The sequence below is a fragment of the Cydia splendana genome, chromosome 2 (assembly GCF_910591565.1).
Source record: "Cydia splendana chromosome 2, ilCydSple1.2, whole genome shotgun sequence".
NCBI classification, from domain to species: domain Eukaryota; kingdom Metazoa; phylum Arthropoda; class Insecta; order Lepidoptera; family Tortricidae; genus Cydia; species Cydia splendana.
This window is the reverse complement of record NC_085961.1, coordinates 10,038,567-10,058,890: the sequence shown is the minus strand read 5'-3', so window position 1 is coordinate 10,058,890 and position 20,324 is coordinate 10,038,567. Positions and strand designations below refer to the sequence as shown.

At 42.4% G+C, this 20,324-nt stretch overlaps 1 protein-coding gene across 1 annotated transcript; it reads left to right on the top strand.

Annotated features, from left to right (window-relative positions):
• The first annotated feature begins 4,542 nt into the window (after nt 1-4,542).
• On the top strand, nt 4,543-18,443 carry LOC134800871 (fibril-forming collagen alpha chain-like). The gene is made up of 27 exons (XM_063773418.1): nt 4,543-4,691; nt 5,668-5,709; nt 6,058-6,093; nt 6,923-7,047; nt 7,297-7,447; nt 7,943-8,080; nt 8,259-8,383; nt 8,500-8,653; nt 8,809-8,960; nt 9,157-9,271; nt 9,536-9,660; nt 9,937-10,143; nt 10,321-10,419; nt 10,605-10,901; nt 10,989-11,456; nt 11,539-11,700; nt 12,280-12,477; nt 12,747-12,891; nt 13,309-13,703; nt 13,877-14,146; nt 14,249-14,464; nt 14,614-14,902; nt 15,058-15,243; nt 15,643-15,864; nt 16,557-16,729; nt 17,542-17,763; nt 18,270-18,443. Exons 1-27 carry the CDS (start codon nt 4,547-4,549, stop codon nt 18,414-18,416), a joined length of 5,004 nt encoding a protein of 1,667 aa, XP_063629488.1. The 5' UTR covers nt 4,543-4,546; the 3' UTR covers nt 18,417-18,443.
• The last annotated feature ends 1,881 nt before the right edge of the window (nt 18,444-20,324 follow it).

Genomic DNA, 20,324 nt, shown 5'->3' with positions numbered 1-20,324 from the left:
GAAATAAAAGGAAGACTATGAATTTTAACATTTCAATTCAAAATTAATCAATTTAATTTATCAAATGCTCAAAATGAGTCCCATTCTGTTGAATACAAAGTCGCACTCTTTTGATTATTTCGCTAAATCACATCAAATGGTCTTCCTTTTATTTTTCTCGTGTAGCGGGTTCGATTCCCGGTTCAACCATGTAATTATTTAAAAATCTATGAATGCTGTTTAAATCGTTTTTTAAATTAAAATAATGTCTTCTTTCGGTAGAATGTTCCATCTACAATATTCAAGGTACTTTCCCTCCATGTGGCATAGCGAGGGCATAGCCGTGGGACGCCCTGTAGGTATATCCTCCTGAGTCTCTGAGGCCCTTATAAAGGATTTAATCCAAATCGAATTTTGAATTAAAATGGAATACAAGAAGGTTCCATATTCCAAACTGCATTAATGATAATAAGGGGGACTCGGGAGGATATACTTACCGAATTTTAAAGTCACGAAAACATATGATTCGGAATACGAAGTCTAGATCCAAATACATTCATGGACAAGAGGAACGCGAAAAAGAAGTTAAATTACTAATTTTGAAATTACGTGCTGTAATCCAGTAATTAAACCTTTTTATGATAAAACTGTAAGAAATTAAACTAGACAGACTGCAACCAACGCTTTCTCTAGACATGTAGCTTTGAATTGAAATGGTAATAAAAATATCGCCGTTTAACCCGCGTAATTGAAAAGCGGTCATCGCCATATCACAGCATTAGCGTTCCTCTTCTTATCGAGTACACGAGTTAACTAGAAAAGCACAAGCGTGGTCTCCGATAACGTACACTTATTGTGGATCCAGGGGCCACATTATGGTGGTAAGCGAAGACGAGTGCCGAAGAAGCGATTTAACAACAAGATAGGAATTGGTGCGCGCCGCCATCGCCAAACTGCGGCCTAAATATTGCTTGAAAAATGGGACTACCAACATTACACGCAACGGGCTGCTTATATTTTTTATATATCTACTGTACTGAGTGATCAGATCTTAGATCCATATGAATGAAAGCAACTTTAATAATATTTTAGACAGGTTAGAGTCTGAACAAGCTAGTTAGCTTTATTCCTAGTTGAGCGAATTGACATTTATCACTGTTATCGTTCTCTACACAATGATGGTAAATAAATGATAGAAGAACTAAACATTCGAACCATGCCATGACAATGTCATGACACAATGTCACAATGACACAATGTCATCTATATGTCATCATTATAAGAAAATATAACGTTTATAATGACACAAGTGAGGGAGCCCTTTGTTCTAGTTAAGTCGATGCAAAGTTAACTTAGTCTCACTCTACATTCATATTCTTACGTGGACTTTCGTATACCTACGGCTCGATTCGGAAAATTAATTAGATTTCTACTAGACTTCAACAAGTTACGATACGGATAATTTAAAGATAGATATGTCAAATTTGACGTTTCCGCGATTCTGGAGGTCCTCTTGAACGATTTCGACAAGTTATGACTTAGATATCCAAGTCACATCTAGTTGATATCTAATGTAGATCTAGTTGATCTCTAAATCGTCTCAAGATCTTGTGATTATCTCGAAATCCGAATAGGCCTGCTAGTAACTAATATTATTTATCCTTTAGTATTTGTTTCGCCTCAACAAATTGATTACAGTTTGAAAATTTGATTTCAGTTGTCTAAATAGGTACGAGTATGTTATGTTCGTAGTCCTGATATAGTTAGACCAAGTAGTCTGCAACGATTTTGATAGCATACGCAGAGATACGCAGTGCAAGTATTATTTGTATGTCATAATTTAATAGAAGTTTGACGTTTAAAATAACACTTGCACTGCGTGTGCTATCAAAATCGTTGCAAACTTCGTAGGAATCGTAAGATCGTAACTAATTAAAAGTTACCTGACCTATTATCTTAATTATTAAGGTGTTCTATTTTTGCTTCAGATGACGTAGGCAGGCCAGATTTCCTAGTACTTAACTTGAAAAATGAAGACGATACTTGATGAGTGATGTTGATCGCGAAGGAAGGTCCCTTCTCTAGGATGGGTTGGGATCCCCTGCGCGGGCAGTGCGGTGGTATTAAGTAGCATAAATATGCTCGTGCGCGCACCCGGCGCGGTACTCGCGGGCCGGCGCCCGCACATCCCCCACACACGACATATAGGTGAGTGCACTTTCTAATGATTTTTTACTTTAGTACAACCTTAAATAAGTGCCTATTCGATTAGGTAAATAAGTACTAATGAGTACTAAAGGGTAGCTCTCATGATACATCGAAGAAGGGTTTCGAAAAAGTAAGAGTATTTTATAATTGATTGTTGTAGATTGTTTATAAGTACTTTATGAATCATAAAGTAGGTACTTATATGAATCATAAATTACGATAAACAGAAACCACTACCTAATATCAAAATGGCTTATTTCGTGCGTGATGTATATATAGTAGGTATGAAATCAATTATCGCCGCCCAGTCAGAGAACACTACACGTCAGCGCCAAACCCTCTAATCCTGAAATCGCAAGCCCTCGCTTAACCTTCATAGTGCCTTCATATCTAGAAGCTGGAGTTTGCGATTAACGGTCGAGCTGGCCGAACAAATCGCAGCATTTCGTTTTACCGCAATATCCATTTATTTGACAGCCGGACGAAAAGATCCTTCTCATCCTTTTAGAAAAGGTTTATGTTGGTTATTATATCCAAAGGAAGGCTTTTGATTGATGGGATATTTTATTTGTGATATCTAGTTTGACGCGCATGAGGGAAATCCTCGGGAAATCATATATGTACATATAACGGAACGGATCGGAACGAACAAGATGCTCACAATTTATTGATCACACGGCTCTTGACACGATATTTAAGTGGACGTTTATATATTTTCAGACCATCCTATACCTTTACTATGCATATTTTAGACACATACCTATGTAGTGTATTACACTACACACATTAGTACCTAGTTATTAAAATAATGGTTATTTAAATAATGGAAAGCACCACGTGATCACCGATCAGCCGTCATAGAAAATAATGACATGTCGGACGCCTCGGCCCGAGCACGGCCCAGTCTAGCGTGACTGTAGGGTTGCCATATGGAAGAATTAATTGTCCTGATAAAAATCCGGACATCACCCTAAAAATCCGGACATTTCTTGTAGCAGAGATTTGGCGTAACTTGAACGACGCCCCGGCGGCGCGCTGCTCTCTGCGGTGTACTGTATCGTGGATCTACTTTTCCCTTTCCCTTCGCCCGATCCCGTAGCCCCCTCCCCGGGCGCGCATTTTATTTTTATAAGGTCATTTTTTTTAAATCCGGACACATGTAAGTCCGGCCGCAATCCGGACAAAGTGTCAAAAATCCGGACATGTCCGGACAAATCCGGCAACCCTAAGCGTGAGTCATCCCTTAAATACATAGCCAATACATTGCCGACCGCCAACGATTAGCTAGTTTTTTCACAGGCGAGTGTTTTCACAGGGCAGTGTGATACTTAGCGACCAACATGAATACCTACCTAAACATCATTTTTGCATCACCCGGGATTTGCACGTCTATAAAGAACCCATTAGTCCACGACGCGTGTCGTTTATTCTCTTATATGCGAACAGGCGAAAAAACCCTTCTTCAACAGACATTTGCCGTGAAAGGCATTTTCGCACCATTATGTAAATTTTCCACATTTCCAGTTGAGCCATTTAGGTGCAATTTCTGTTTACACATGTCATGTTTACTAGAGATTTGTTAAGTCTTAGTTGAGGCCGGACCTAAACCTGAACGAATAAAAAAAATCTTGGACGATACAATCACTCGACAATCATTGTTAACTTCATTAGTATCATCGCCACTAATGGACCAATCTCGTCAATTCTCATTGCGCTGCCAAAATCTTTTACGAAAGTGGGCAATGACCTCTCATAGTTGTCCAATAAATAAATTGGTTCATTCACGCAACGGTTGCATTGCTAAAATTAATTATGAGTCGCCAATTGATTCTGTCATCTCTATACAAACAGATGTAGAGTGGCACGCGGGTCAGTGGGCCGCCCCGGATCGTCGCTATGGAATACAGCGCGACTATGCACAGATTTATTTGGGCCAGTTGATGGCCAATCATTGATATTTATTGCAGCAGTCTATTATTTGCAACTGCATATCTGCAATCGCAACTGATAATTTATTATAATTTGATTTAAAATATTGACTTATGGCGATTAATTTTAGAATAAATGCTTAATAATTGTTAGGTAGGTATCTTGCGAACCATTTATTTTTTGATTTGTTTGTTGCAAATTAACTTTAACACTAGTTCATTGTGTATCTTATTATACATGGTGTAACAACCGTTGATGAACCGTTTGAGGGCGAAAGGAATAAAAAAAAAAATAGAGGGCAAGTCGTTCAAATAGATCAACCTTTTTTTACATTTCGCTACGAAAAGATACGTTCTGCGATTACTGCTCCTAACTGACGGAAGCGGGTAACTTAAATATTGAATTTGGAAACGTTCCTGTTTTAGGCAACATGTCGTGGCAGGCGGCCGCGCTGGCGCTACTGGTGCTGCAGGTCTCCTGCAAGGAGCTGACGGAGCCCGCAAACGACCAGGGCCTGCCGCAAGCTCAGGACCCCAACTTCAGCGACGGCGATGTCACTACGTATGACGACTACGGTAGGTATCCAGATCCATATTTTAACACACTAGTTATGTAATCCAGATGACAATACAGTAATTTGGTACTATCGAGCTGGCCTTTTTAACAAGCTTTTATTAGGTCGACCTGTATGTAACTAACTATGTAATGGAGTCTATGGTAACTAATTTAACCATCTTCCAAGGATCGTAGCGTCATGAAAATTGGCAGCTGTATGTAGTTCTGATGACAATACAATAATACGGTACTGTCGAACTGATCTGATGATGGAGACAGGAGGTGGCCATAGGAACTCTCGACCTGTATGTAACTAACTATGTAATGGAATCTAAGGTAACTAATTTAACCATCTTCGAAGGATCGTAGCGTCATGAAAATTGGCAGCTGTATGTAGTTCTGATGACAATACAATAATATGGTACTGTCGAACTGATCTGATGATGGAGACAGGAGGTAGCCATAGGAACTGATGACACAACGCAACCTAATTGTGTTAGGGGTTTTTAGAATTGTCTCGATGAGTATTGGTTGTCTGTCGTAAGAAAAGTACAGTCAGCGATAAAAGCTTGTACCAAAAATAAAATTTTTGCCAAAAACTTATTTAATGAGATAAATACGAGAGCTCGAGTGTGGGCTCATATGATTCGTTTTATGGAATCGAACAATTTGTAGGCGTCAACAATAAATATGTGTAAATGTGTATAAAAAAAGCTTATTTGTCTAAAATACGTTTTAGAGCCTTTTTCTACTTTTTGGCCAAAGTATAGCTCTAACTCTTTTGTCGGTTCGGAACTTGGACTCTGCTTTCGACTTTTGACATTGAAGTGATCAACCGTTTAGATTACGCTTTTTGCTTTTAATATTTATTACAATATGTGTTTGCGGTTGATATTGTAAAAAAACTTACGTCTTGTTATTTATACATTTATAAAACAATTTACAGATAAAACAAAAGTTATTTTGAGGTGAATGTACCTACGTAAATATTTTCAGAGACTGAAGCGGATTTGGGAGACTTCCGAGGATTAGGAACAGGTGGTTATTCAGACTGCATAAGCTTCTACCGCGGCTTTTTATTAACCTCGTCCTACCCGTAGTACTAAGTACTAATTACTTAAATATAATTAAAACTATTATCGAATGGAACAGAGTTGCATTTATTATGTTTCGGTCAATTTCAAAACAAAAAGAATTCAACCATATACCTATCCTTCACTATACATTCCAAATTAAAGGGGTATTTTTATGGTAAGAGGTTAAATTTAGTTTTTAGTAAATATAGTGCCTGATCTGTTATTATTATTACTAATAAATTATGAATACTATATATTAGATTTATTTATATTAAGTATTAATTTTATATGAAAGGTCTTATTTTTTCAGGACCTACCCGAAGACCTGTGTCCATAGGAGTTAGAGGTGAGAGTTAGAAATGCATCATTTGTCCTGTAATCCATTCGGTTACGTTTGTCACTACGAAGCATTTTCCTACATACCGGGATACAAACTATGCTATCGTACGACTTAGCACTACAAGCGTAGCTTAGCAGTGAATGAATTAACGATTACGCTACGAAGCATCGTCCCAAACCGCTACGCGCTACGGCGTAGCGCTAATAGGAAATAAATCGCAAAGTGACAGACGGCTCGATTCGGGAAGTGAATTAGAGATTCACTAGATATGAAATAGTAAAGATATGTGACGTTCCACGGCAAAAGGTACCTTATGGTGGCTGGCGCCGCGATTCGGGAAATGACGTGGGACGTCACATATCTTTACTATATCGTATCTAGTTAATCTCTAATTCATTTCCCGAATCGCGCCGTTAGTTAGGATACTAACAAAATATGTAGGTACGTATTACGGAATAAAATTATATGTTTACTTATGAATACTCTGTCAGCCTTCCAGTTCACAGGGTAGGTACAATTGCGTGACAAAGTTCGAGAGTCGAAGCTTAGGCCTAATACTCGTACGTTAAGGGAAATTGCTTTCGCCGTCATTGGATTGGATAAAACCAATAAGTACAGAATACTTATTTACACAATACATTATTGCTATTATCTTAACGGGGCAAATATGGTATGCCTGTGAAATGTAGATGTATTAAAATCATTTATATGAAGTTGATTAAAAAAATACATACTGTATATGAATAAATAATAATTAATACGTCGCTTGCTTTGAAGGGACGAGTTTTACTAAGTACATAGGTGCTTTATGCTAATAGGCTAATTTTATTTTTAGGTGAACAGACAGGATACCCTAGAGTGAAAGTCAGCGTGCGCCAACTGAGGCTTGCCAGGGGACAAAGCAGGACAGTAGACTGCACCCCCGAGGGCTACCCTCTGCCGGTTATCCAGTGGACCAAGGTATGGTTGGCAAAATCTAGCTTTTGTAGATCGCTGACTTAATACAATCTAGTTTCAACTTGTCTTCACCTTAAACTTGACATGTTTTAATTTAAGTCAAGCGCCGAAACCTTCATACAAAAAAACGTTTTTGAAATTCGAATACTTTCACTGTATAAATATATGTGGCATTTCATTCATGCTTTGACTCATCACTTTATTCATCAAATATAGTAAAAACGATTGTTTTTTTAATAATTACACATACAGGAAGGTGGTGGGCTCAGCCAACGAACCAGGCAAAGCGGCAATCTGCTGATTATATCTAACGCCCAAGACGAAGACCGGGGAAACTATGTGTGCTCTGGACTTGTGGACGGAAATTCCATAAATACCGATTATCTTACCGTCGATATTGTAGGTGAGTACCTACTGGTATTTTATTTTTTAATACACTTAAGTATATTAATTTGAAATGTAACAAACAACGTACTTAATAAAAATTTTCAATACGATTTTAAAATTACTCCTAATAGCCATGTCATTTAAATTTTTTTGCAAGTATAGGTACAGATGAACCATAGTTAGGTAACATAATCTGCTACCAAGTACCTACTTAAACACAATTGGTAATAATTAAGTGTGTGTTAAAAGTTCTATTTTTAGCAAAGATTCTTATATCACATGAAAATAGATTAACTAATAGGTACATTTAACTGGTATATCAACACGAAATCGTCTTGGCCGACCACCTTTTGTCAAAATGAAACGAGACAAAGTTGACACATGTAAATTTTCATTATAACTTGTTTATGACACGCATTAAATGATTATATGACCGATCAAAAGCTATTACTCATCGGCCTTGTCATTCGCCGATGAGTAATAGCTGCGATAATTAGTTCATATGGCACAGGCGGCGATACAAGTCCGCGTTGCATCGACCAAGGACGCTCGTGGGGCGAGGGCGAGACCTGGAGCCCCAACAACTGCACGCTCTGCCAGTGCTTCGGCGGCCGCACCAACTGCTCCGTGCTGCCTGCCTGTCTTACAGGTAACTCCGTCCCAGTTTGTGGACCACAGATGAACAATGTAGCGGAGCGGTGCAAAATTCAGTCCCAATAGTGCGCACTTTTTGGTGGATTATTTTCCCGCAAACCACTCTGCTTATCTTTGTGGACATTAACCCCTACACTGCTACCACCTATTTCATGTAAACGTTTAATTTTTAGGGGAACAAGCGGGGCCCTCTAGAGTTAGAATTAGTGAGCGACAGCTGAGAATAGCGAGAGGACAAAGCCGGACTGTTGACTGCTCTCCTGAGGGATTCCCTGTGCCGATCATCCAGTGGAGCAAGGTAATTTTTGTTACAGGTACTTGATATACGAGAACACATTCTTATGTAGATGGATATTTTTTAAATCTACCTACTTTTATAAAGTTATGTAGGATATTTGTTATGAATTCCCATAGGAAGGGGGCGTATTCGGAAAAGGAACAAGACAAAGCGGAAATACGTTGGTAATAACTGAGGCTCACGATGATGACCGCGGAACTTACGTGTGCTCCGGGGTCGTGGCGGGAAGAGCCGTCGGCAGCGAGTACCTCACTCTTGAAATAGTAGGAGGTATAATCTTATTGTTATATTACCCAAACCATTAATATCTGTAACTGCAGCTACAACTCTCTATGTTTCTCCACACAATCCTGTGCTGCGTGAGTTAAGCATTTCATTGTTGGTTTAATGTGGTATGACCATTTGGCTTTCTCGTATTTCGTTAGGTCACGGTCATGCGGCTGTAGTGGGTACATCTGTCCGCGGCGTGCCTGGATCAGCCGGTGAGGAGGGCCCCCCGGGGCCGCCCGGCGCCCCCGGCGTCAACGGCGTCCCCGGCGCGCCCGGCCTGCCCGGCTCCACCGGCCCCCTGCCAGATGTGAGTAGTCTACTGTGGAAGCTGCCCTGCAGGCGGGGGACACGGTCACACGGCCCTGATGGCCCTTAAAAGCCTCCTTAAGTCCATTATAAAGAATATGAAATTGACAATTAGACTTATTTCTAGCATTCTTTCTTAGTAGGAACCTTTCGAGTTGGATTTAGTTTAAACGATTATATTAATTGGATATTTACAGGTGAATGATCACCTGAGACGACAAGTTGCAAGTAACGGAGATAAAGGACCCCCATTCGACCCATATAACTATATGCAAGCTTCAGTAGGCGCTCCGGGCATCAGAGGCATACAAGGTAAGAAGAAACATCGTAATCTTTTGAGAACTATGCAGACAAATCCGATAGGTCGAGTAATCGGGTTATCCCGACGTCAGGTTTATTCTCACATCCGCACTCCACAATTTATCGTGTAATTTTCATATTTAGTATTTATTTTTCACATAGCTTGAGTACGGGACAGCTGTAATCTATATGGACATATAATTTCTACCCTTAAAAATCAAAATATGTACTGAGATGACAGCTGTCACCACGTGTGACTGTTAAATGCTATTTCAGGACCACCAGGGCCACCTGGACCGCAAGGTTTTCAGGGACCGCGAGGCGAGCCTGGAGAACCGGGTTTGCCCGGACAGCAAGGACCCCCGGGTGAAAGAGGACCCCAAGGGTTAGCTGGAAAAGATGTAAGAATTTATAACACCGCTATATGTTTAAATTGCTAGTTCAAGAAAATTTAGAATAATTGATGTCTTCAGCCAACTTTCACAAGGCTCATCTTAGTTTCCGTGGCAGGGCTTTCTTATTTAGATTTATTGGTTTTAATACTACATTAAATTGTTATAAAACAGAACTTTACAATTTTGGTCAGTACTCATAATCTCCTGCCAAGCATCACATATTTGGGTGAAATCATTAGAATAGTCGGTAGCCAAACATGTTATAGCACAGTAATGTTGTAGGGAGCTCCGGGCGACGACGGTGAACCCGGGCCGGCGGGAGCGGCGGGACAGACCGGCCCGCGCGGCGCCCCGGGCTTGCCCGGCATCCAGGGCCTGAAGGGCCACCGCGGCTTCGACGGCAAGGACGGTGCCAAGGGCGACCAGGGACCTGCTGGAGAAAAGGGGCCGACCGGCCAGTCTGGAGTGATGGGACCACCGGGACCTGTGGTAAGTGGGTTTGTTCCGGTACTTCCGGTGTAACGCCTTAATTACATATTAAACTTTGATTCCTTACACGATAATTTGTATTACCAAATAGTTTGTCTTCAAATTGTGTTAAAGTTGAATAAAGTGATGTTTGTTTCTACTATTAATGTTTTTATTTTCTCTATTGTGATTATCCAGGGCCCGATGGGACCCCGTGGAGAGAGAGGTCGCGAAGGCTCCCCGGGAGCGCCCGGCATGCGCGGCGTCGACGGTGTGGCGGGATCGCCAGGACCTGTGGTACGTTACTTTTATGGACTTTACACTATAATTACACTCGTACCAGATAGTGTTTTTGATTTTCCATTGTTACATAAACTGTTTCGTTGTATGTTTTTGTCGGCGTTCGGCAACATTTTCTTGTTTTTTTTTTATTGGCAAGGGTGTTTGAACTGTAAAGTTAATCAAGTTTGACTGTGTTTTAGGGCAACGTGGGAAAACCCGGTTCTCCAGGATTTCCAGGGGCACCAGGGCTAAAGGGCGAGCAAGGCGCAGTTGGCCCCCAGGGCAGCCAAGGCATGCAAGGTCCTAGGGGAGAATCAGGTCGGCCAGGGCAACCAGGAGAAGCCGGTCCGCAGGGGCTCGCTGGTCGCGACGGTGTCCCTGGGGAGAAGGGCGTGGCCGGACAATCAGGAAATGCGGGGCCTCAAGGCTTCCCTGGCCCCAGAGGCTTACCCGGTGTAGCTGGTGACCCAGGAATTCATGGCGCTAAGGGAGAACCGGTTTGTGCATTTAAAAAAATGCTATACTTTTATTTATCTTTACACGTGCTGAATTATACTTGGTGACTACGTATTTAATTATTTCAGGGTCAAATTGGAGAAAGAGGTATGAGAGGTGAATCAGGCATCAGAGGAGAGCCAGGTGCTCCAGGACCACGTGGTCTTCCTGGGAGTGTAGGACCTGAGGGCAAACGCGGCAAGCGAGGACTCAGGGGACCTGCTGGCAACATCGGACCTCAAGGAGACAGAGGTCAACCAGGGTTGAGAGGGTTGCCCGGTCCTGATGGCCCGATTGGAGCTAGAGGCCAACCAGGTGAAAGAGGAAATGTTGGATTACCTGGTGAGAAAGGTATTACAGGTGATGCTGGAAGACCTGGCCCTCAAGGATTGCAAGGTCCTAGAGGTGTAGTAGGGCGACCAGGAATATCCGGCAAACAAGGGCCGCCTGGAGATCGTGGTATACCTGGAGCAGATGGTAGACCCGGAGAAATGGGACCTCAAGGCTTACAAGGAACACCTGGACCCATGGGGAGCCCTGGCGAACGAGGATTGCAAGTTAGTAATAAATACTGTGTTTTAATGTGAAAAGCAGACCGATTAAACATACCGACAGAGTAAATTTAACCTTCTTTTTTAGGGCGAGTCCGGAAAAGATGGAGAGATGGGCCAGCCTGGTCCTGAAGGCCGGAAGGGTGATGCAGGACGGGACGGTAGCCCTGGCATCCAGGGTGCACAGGGTCTCCCGGGTCCCGCTGGTGAAAGAGGATCGGCTGGGCCTTCGGGACCAACAGGTTTCCCTGTACGTTTTAGTTACTGTAGGTACTTTACGACACCTTAGCTATAAGTAAATCACATTTATTTACGGAATACATGGCAATACCACACTATGTTCGATGTTTTTGCGTAAATAGTGCAATTATCAGCAGCACGAAGTGCGGCGCTTTATTTTTTGTGCCTAGAAGACTAAAGAAATTTAAGATAAAGTATTGAAAACATTAATTATTTGTGACAACACACAATACATTACACAACTAACAGACAATACATAAGAAAGCCCACAAAATGGTCCACAATAGGAATAGAGATTTTGACTGTATTTAAAATAAATTATTTCACACCATGCACGAAATAAAGCAGAAAATTATTAGAAAAACATAGACCGCAGTTATTATTTGACATAAATCATAATTTTTAGTTAATAAATCGGAAAGAACTATAAAGAACAGGTAACGACCATGACGTCAATTGTTCCGTTTTTCATATAAGTACCTATGTAGATTCCATAGTGGCTAATCGTTTAGACAGTTCGATAAAACCAAATGATGTGACTAGTCAGTCAAATACCCTATTCAGCATGAAATAACCTCTATAATTTTAGGGTATGCCGGGAGCTGCCGGATTACCCGGATCATCGGGCAAAGACGGCGAGCCCGGCGTGGCGGGGCCGGCGGGCCCACCGGGGCCGGCCGGGCCGCGGGGCGAGCGAGGCTTCAACGGCGACCGCGGCCTCCCGGGGCAGGCGGGCGCGTCCGGCGAGAAGGGCGACGTGGGATCGCAAGGACCTGATGGACCCGCGGTAATTATTCGATTTATTAGTATAGGTACTCTCGGTAAGGGCATTTATTTGTATGTTAACGAATAAATGTTTCTGAGTTATGGATTTTTTTCTATTATGTATTTAAGTATTTGTGTCTCTATTTATGAAGGTATGTATACATAGCTACGCTTAGTTTGGGACTAGATCGATTTGTGTAAGATTTTCCCCAAATATTTATTTAGTTATTTGTTATTTATGAGCTAAATAGGTACCTAAAGAAATATAACGTTATGAATATTGTATACAAGGGTCCGGAAGGTCCGAGAGGCAGCAAAGGTCAACAAGGACACCCCGGAGCTTTGGGCTTGCCGGGACCAAGAGGACCCACTGGAGCCTCAGGAGAAAAAGGCGAACGTGGTTCACCGGGCCCCGCGGGTAATGATGGACCTACCGGTGAGTAAACATCAACTGTCATTTCCGTCATATTTTCACAACAAGATTTTATTACGGCACTGTGTTGGCTCTTCCTTAGTCCTAGCTTATTTTTTGGCGACAGGCTTTTCGGGGTCTTTGCAAGATCAAAACGGGTCGTTGTGTCCTTTAGGTCCATAATATAAGAGACGTGGCTCTGAAAATAGGAATAAATTCACTGAGTAAATATTTGCCCGCATGACAGTTTTTCTCGTGCGGTGCATGAAAAGATGCTTCTAATCCGCTTGGACCCATGAAGCACATATGGAGAATAATAACCATAGCCTTAGTCTTTCTCAATGTTAAGGATAAAATCCTCCACCATTCATCCAGTATTCTCACTGCTACATTTTTTAGTAAAATTTTTTCCTAGAAAACTCTCCTTTGCTTTTATTGTAGGACGTCAAGGAGAACAAGGTCCTCAAGGACCTGTGGGCCCGGCCGGGCCCCCTGGTGAGCCGGCCGAGAGAGGCGAGCCCGGTACGCCCGGCACACCCGGTGAAGCCGGCGCCAACGGCTCGCCCGGTGAGCGCGGGCAGCCCGGCCTGCAGGGCGCGCAAGGCTTGCCCGGGTCGCCCGGCCTCACGGGCATGCCCGGCATCAAGGGCGACCGGGGCTACAGCGGACCCAAGGGCCAACAAGGTGCTCCTGGCAGCCCAGGCATTGTTGGAGAACCCGGCCTGCGAGGTGTTCCGGGCTTAGCGGGCGCTAAGGGGTCACGGGGCGAGCATGGCCTTAAAGGAGAATCAGGGCATCCTGGTCTGCCGGGAAGACCCGGTGACCTTGGACCGCAGGTGAGAATAAATGATATTATGTAGTTAAATTACTGGGCTAATAAACTGCAGAGAAAACCTATCTGTAAAATATATTTTTTATACGTTATTTCTGGGTAATTAGCATCAATTACATTATCTACCTACATATTATGTGAAATTAATAGGTAACTTAAATCGTATTATATTCCTAGGGTCCTCAAGGAAGCCCTGGATCGGCGGGAACACCCGGTCTTGCCGGACCAAAAGGAGCAACCGGAGATTCTGGCAGATCAGGCGCCCCGGGGTCCCAAGGGCTCACGGGTCCTCAGGGTCCAGAAGGCGTCAAAGGCGAGAGAGGCAGCGAGGGCGAGACCGGACCCCAAGGTCCCGCGGGATCTGCGGGGCCGCCCGGAGAGAGGGGACCAAGTGGCTTGCCAGGGATGGCAGGACAGCCCGGACCTCAAGGATTACGCGGAGCGCAGGTATTATAAGATATCAATTGTTTTTCTTTACTTTGTTGTTTTTGATTCCTAATCTTTTTTTAGTTTATATATTTTAAATAATTAATAAATTTATTTAAATAGGGTGAAAGCGGAACCCCGGGCAAACCAGGTGCTGACGGTGCTCCAGGTCCAATAGGGGCTTCAGGACTGCAAGGCCCACCCGGTCCCATGGGAGAGCAAGGGCCGGAGGGACGTCCCGGAAAGCTAGGGCAACCGGGCATCCCTGGCAGGCCTGGAGACAAGGGGCCGGCCGGGCAGCCGGGTATTTCTGGATCTCCCGGTACACCTGGATTACAGGTAAATAAGTAACACTAGTTTTTAATATATTGATTTCCATAAACTTTACAAGCATTCTTATTTAAGTAACATTTCATTCATTCAAGAGACGGTTCGAATGCCACATGCTCATTGTTTTCAGATACATCACCTTTAGGCTTTAATTTTAGGGTTCTCCGGGACAAGCTGGACCTCCTGGTCCGACGGGTGAACGCGGACAACGCGGTGAAGCTGGTCCCGCCGGCGTGGACGGGCCTCGAGGGCCAGCCGGCAAGCAGGGAGCTCCTGGCCTCGACGGCGCTAAAGGAGAGAGGGGCGAAGCTGGATTAGATGGAGCCAAAGGGCACGCCGGCCTCCCAGGCCTGCCAGGAATGGTCGGTGCGCCGGGACGCGTGGGAGAACGAGGCCTGCCTGGACCGACGGGACCGCCAGGAAAAGACGGGGATTCTGGCCCTAGAGGTATTAACGGTCGAACGCTTCCTACATTTTTTACATCTTTTGCTCATCATTATTATGCGGCACCGTAGGGTGAAATTGAAAGAAATCTGTTTTCACTCCCACTGAAGTTCAGTTGGTTACTTATTTGCAAGTACTTAACTAATATTTGAATATAGGCACTCCCGGGCGCGACGGTGCTCCTGGCCCTCAAGGACCGGCGGGCCCGCCCGGAGGCCGAGGACCCGCAGGAGAACCCGGACGACACGGGCCTCCTGGACCGGCCGGGCCGCCGGGCCCTCCCGGACCCGCCGGCGAAGGCCTTGCTTACGACGCTGCTGCTCTTGCTGCAATGATGCAACAAGGTACGTGACATATTATTCTGTGTGGGTAAACTTTACCCTAATCCTCTAAGGCGGCGGTCGGCAACCTGCGGCCCGCGGGCCGCATGCGGCTCGTGAAACTGTCACTTGCGGCCTGTGAGCCTCTCTGGCTATGTAATATTGAGAAACGACAATGTCTGATAAAGTCATAAATATTAACAAAGTGCGACCCGCGTCAACTTACTCATCGTTAACTACGCTATTAAAACTACGCAAAAAAAGGTTGCCGACCGCTGCTCTAAGGTAAGACAAATGAGCTTCTTGTGATAAAGAATAAAATTAAACCATCCGTACATCCAACCAACCAATTAATTGCATTTCAACCAATTAATGTCAGCATTACTTACTAATAGCCTTAAACTAAATAATTCCAACTTCCAGGTTCAATTAAAGGCCCCGACCCACTTAACGACGATCCCAGCATGCTGCCATCGCGTTTCTTCAAGGACGACATGACGGCCGCAGAGCGCAAAGAAATAGTGACTAAGGCGTACGAACGTCTGAAGGTGTCCTTGGACAAATTCCTGAAGCCAGACGGCTCGCAAGACGCGCCCGGCAAGACCTGTGGGGACATCAAATATCATCACCCCGGATTTAAGAGTGGTGCGTTGAAACTAAGGAGTTGCTTTATCTGTAAATAAAATAAGAAGATACTCAAATAATTGTATTAACATGCAGATAGATGGTAGAGAATGAAATATCGATTATCTAGTTAACAAATTGTTATTTTGGCATGACTAGGGCAAAGGTTCTTCGGGAGGTAAAGTGGAATGCAGTAGTGAGAAACTTGTTTAAGGAAAATCCTGAGGAAACGTTCGCGTGTATCTAATACACATGTGATAACTATAAGTTAATCTCTATGACAATTTGAACGATCTGAAGCCATTCTGAAGCTTTTTACGCTTGCATATGATTTTTTTACTTATAATAAATAAATAAATAATAAATATTATAGGACAATTTTACACAGATCGACCTAGTCCCACAGTAAGCTCAATAAGGCTTGTGTTGTGGGTACTAGACGACGATATATATAATATACACACTTATATAAATACGTATATACATAGGAAACATCCATAACTCAGGAACAAATATGTGTGATGAACACACAAATAAATGCCCTTACCAGGATTCGAACCCGGGAACTTATGGTTAAAATCATCATCAATCTCTTAGCGTCTAAACGTCGTAACCAATGTCATTATCATTTTAGATGGCTATATGGCCAGATTATGACTTATGAGGAGTAGGTACTCGTATCGGTTGTTAACAATTTACTGATTACATTCCAGGTCAGTACTGGATCGACCCGAACGGCGGCGACATCAACGACGCCATCCTGGTGCACTGCGACATGGACACGGGAAGCAGCTGCATCTACCCCAAGCCGATGGAGTCCAAGGACATCTCCTACAAGGGCAAGGAGAAAGAGATCTGGCTCAGCGAGCTGGAAGATGGTTTCACTGTGAGTGCTCGAAAGTTGTGTAGTTTTTTGCCTTAGTTGTTTCATTGTATCTTCTCTTCTCTCACTATTAATTCTTAAATATTATTTATTTTAATTCGAGTTGTTTAGTCAAAATTAAATTCTTCACCGACTAGTTACGCAAGTAACAGATTGTTGAGGTGTAATTGTCATCAAGAACAGGGATGTTGTGGATGCAGATTTTTTGACATCCGCGGATGCGGATATTTAAAGGCTCATATCCGCGGATGCGGATGTCAAGATTAGGTACTTAGAAAACGTCAAATATTACATATTTAATATTTTTTTATTTAAAAAAAACGAAACGTTTAGTATTTGAGCAAGAATATAGGTACCTACGTTATATTTAATAAACAGTACTTGGCCGACTTTTCAGGATCTAGATGATTTCGGTATAGGTACCTAATCGAGGAAATTACCTAGTACTTACGCCGCCGCTACGACATTCCTGTACCGACTTGTCCGACATCCGCATCCGCATCAACTCCGCATCGATTTTATGAGGATGCGGATGCAGATGCGGATGTTGAAAATAATGAGAAAGTTCCGCGGTTGCGGATGCGGATGCGGATTTTCGCAACATCCCTGATCAAGAACACCAAATTTCTATAAACATTGGTGCAGAATTAGCTTGATGGACTCTAAGTAGCCTTATAAAATGGACCCTTTAAGTTGGTCCCTCGCAGCTTGCTCGGTGTACCTATCCTGTCCCGGTGTAAAGTACCTATGCGTTCTCAAATTTAACAATCATTTACATGTTTTTATAAACAAATGCCATTTTATTTGTATTTCAGATAAATTACAAAGCGGACCACAGCCAGCTGACGTACCTGCAGCTGCTGTCGGGCCGCGCCGCGCAGAACGTGACGCTGCACTGCCGCAACACTGTCGGCTACTACGACCCTGAGGCGCACCATCACCGCCGCGGACTTAAGCTGCTCGCCTACAACGATGCCGAGATTCTTCCCCGCGCCAACAACCGCCTGCGGTACTCGGCAGTGCTGGATGACTGCCAGGTGAGTTTTCCACTATTACCACGAGCGTAAATAACACCGTCGGCGCCCCGAGACGCACCACCACGCACCGCTGCGGTGTCAAGCTGCTTGCAAGAATCACAACGAAACATCGGACATTTTTTTTGGCGTGGACTGCTATCCCCGATGCGCAATTAAATGAGGTAGGTTCAGTCAAAGAATTTAATTTCTGACCCATTTGGTACCTTGCCACAGTGACAATCAATGTGAAAGTCGCTAGAAACCTCATACCATTGTCCCTGTGACAAAGTACGAAATCGTACATCGACAAACACAATGAAGAGTAAAAATGTGTCAGGATGACAGATCGATTTGATGATTGGGTAGGCGAAATGTCACGTGACTATTCCATACATTCAATTACTCAAGTTTCGATTGGCGTTTTTTATCAAAGATCGTCATCTTGGGTAGGCCCCAGGCTTAAAGAAGAATTACCTACGGATGCCTGCTAAAGCCCGACTTTAATTCAATTCAACGTCTATTTACAGTACAAGTCGCAAGAATGGGCGAAGACCATCGTGGAGTACTCAACAGACAAGTCCGGGCGGCTGCCGCTGCTGGACGTGGCGGTGCGCGACCTGGGCCGCGGCCAGCAGGCCTTCCGCGTCGAACTCGGGCTGGCCTGCTTCACGTAGCGATGAAGATGCTACTCCAAATTACGCACACCGTAAAATTTACAAATTTTCATTAGTAGGTAGTAGAAGAGGTGTTAAGTATAAGAAACATCGGGCCTTCTGGTTAGACATCTGAAATCTGTGCAGTACAGCGCCATATGTATTGTGGTCACTTGATTGTCGAACGCCAACTTTTGACAAACTAAGTTATCACATAATGTACGGAGACGCACAGCGTTATCTACATCACTTGTTATATTCTAAGCACGAATTTATCTTAACTAAACAGCTACTTATGAACGGTTGATGGTCGTCATTAATTCACTAATTAAATAAGCGAATTTGAATGTATTGTGTCGCACTGGTATTAGATCGAAATAGTGTTTAGTTTAGGTTAATTGAACTGCGGGTTCTGGGCGTACTACAGGCTCTGTCTGATAAGCGGTATTGTAATTAGAAATATAATTATTTCATACCTACTGTATTTTGGTAAGATTTATTCTACATTCTCGCAGTAGAATGTGCAAAAATTAAATAAGTCATACTTAGTTGTATATACCTAGTAGTTATTAGCATATTTCAACCAAAACAAATTATTAGATAGAAAAAAAATTAATTCCTTTTTTATTTACAGTTTTTTTTAGCTAAAAACCTAAGTTCATATGTAGGTAATTCGTATAATTTATGTAGGTAGTTATAATAGCATTTATTTTAATAATTAAGTACTTAAGCAAACAAGTCGTCACAATGATCTAAAATTAAATTAATTAAGTATTTACAAAGGTTTTTATAAGACTGTGTACATAGATAAATTGTAAATATGTCCTTGATATTTTATAAGGCAAAAGTGATATCCAATAAGTGTAATTTTAAAGAATATGCAATATTAAATACTGTCAGCATAATTAATCACTTTGTTTTTTAAGGCCACAATGTATTCCTATATACTTAACTACAATTTTTTTATCCCATTCCATTGCATTTTGAAAATTACAATAATATCAGTACAAAAAGCAGTAAGTAAACAAGCAATTTGGCCTTAAGGGTGTATTACATCTACCTTTACTTCGAACACTTTATGCTATCTTACTGCTTAGAGGGACAGAGTGTAGGTATAGGTATGTTATTTACTCTCTGTCCGTTTCGGCAGAAATCGTCCGTCGAAAAGGCGGATGCAATCCTGAGACACATAACTACTTACCTACAATTGCATTTTTTTGAGTTTCCTCATCCCTAAATTAGGGATGAGGAAACTCTTATTATTAGGGACCCTAATCATTTAATGAAATATATAATATTCAAAGTCATCAAATCAATATTATCATATCTTTGAAACTCTTGAAACTTATTGACCGAAGCGAAGCGAAGGTCTACGTTTTGACTCGGGCATTTTGCTTTCGTATGTCCGGATGTTCTCCTCTACAGGTCGCAATTCTTAACCGATTCTCGTGAAATTTTGTGACCGAATTTTATGACTAAATAAAATTTTTTTGTCAATCCGGTTTTTGGAAATTTTTAAAAATGGCGGAGTCGTGATACCTGGCGCCTAAACAAATAGTCGTATCGATATCATAAGACTTTTTTCGTTTTGAAACATGTTTACAGAGTTAATAGCAAAAAATGCAGAAAAAAATTATCGCTGGTTTAGGCGGTATTTAGATATTTAATTTTAACTAATTTTATTTTGAGAAGGAGTAGCTAAATTTCGTCAACCCATCTAAGAACTATTTGGCTCAGTTTGTAAACGTTCGCTTTTTCTGTTTGCACAGGGGGTCTGGGTTCGATCCCCAGTAATTGTATGCTGGGATATTATAACTTTTTGTATTTTTTTACACATAAATTTCGTATTGTTTTTCTTTAATTTACTATACACCGTGTTTTTATTGAATTCCGTTAACTTCGGGGTATAGTTAAGTACGTTTATAAGAA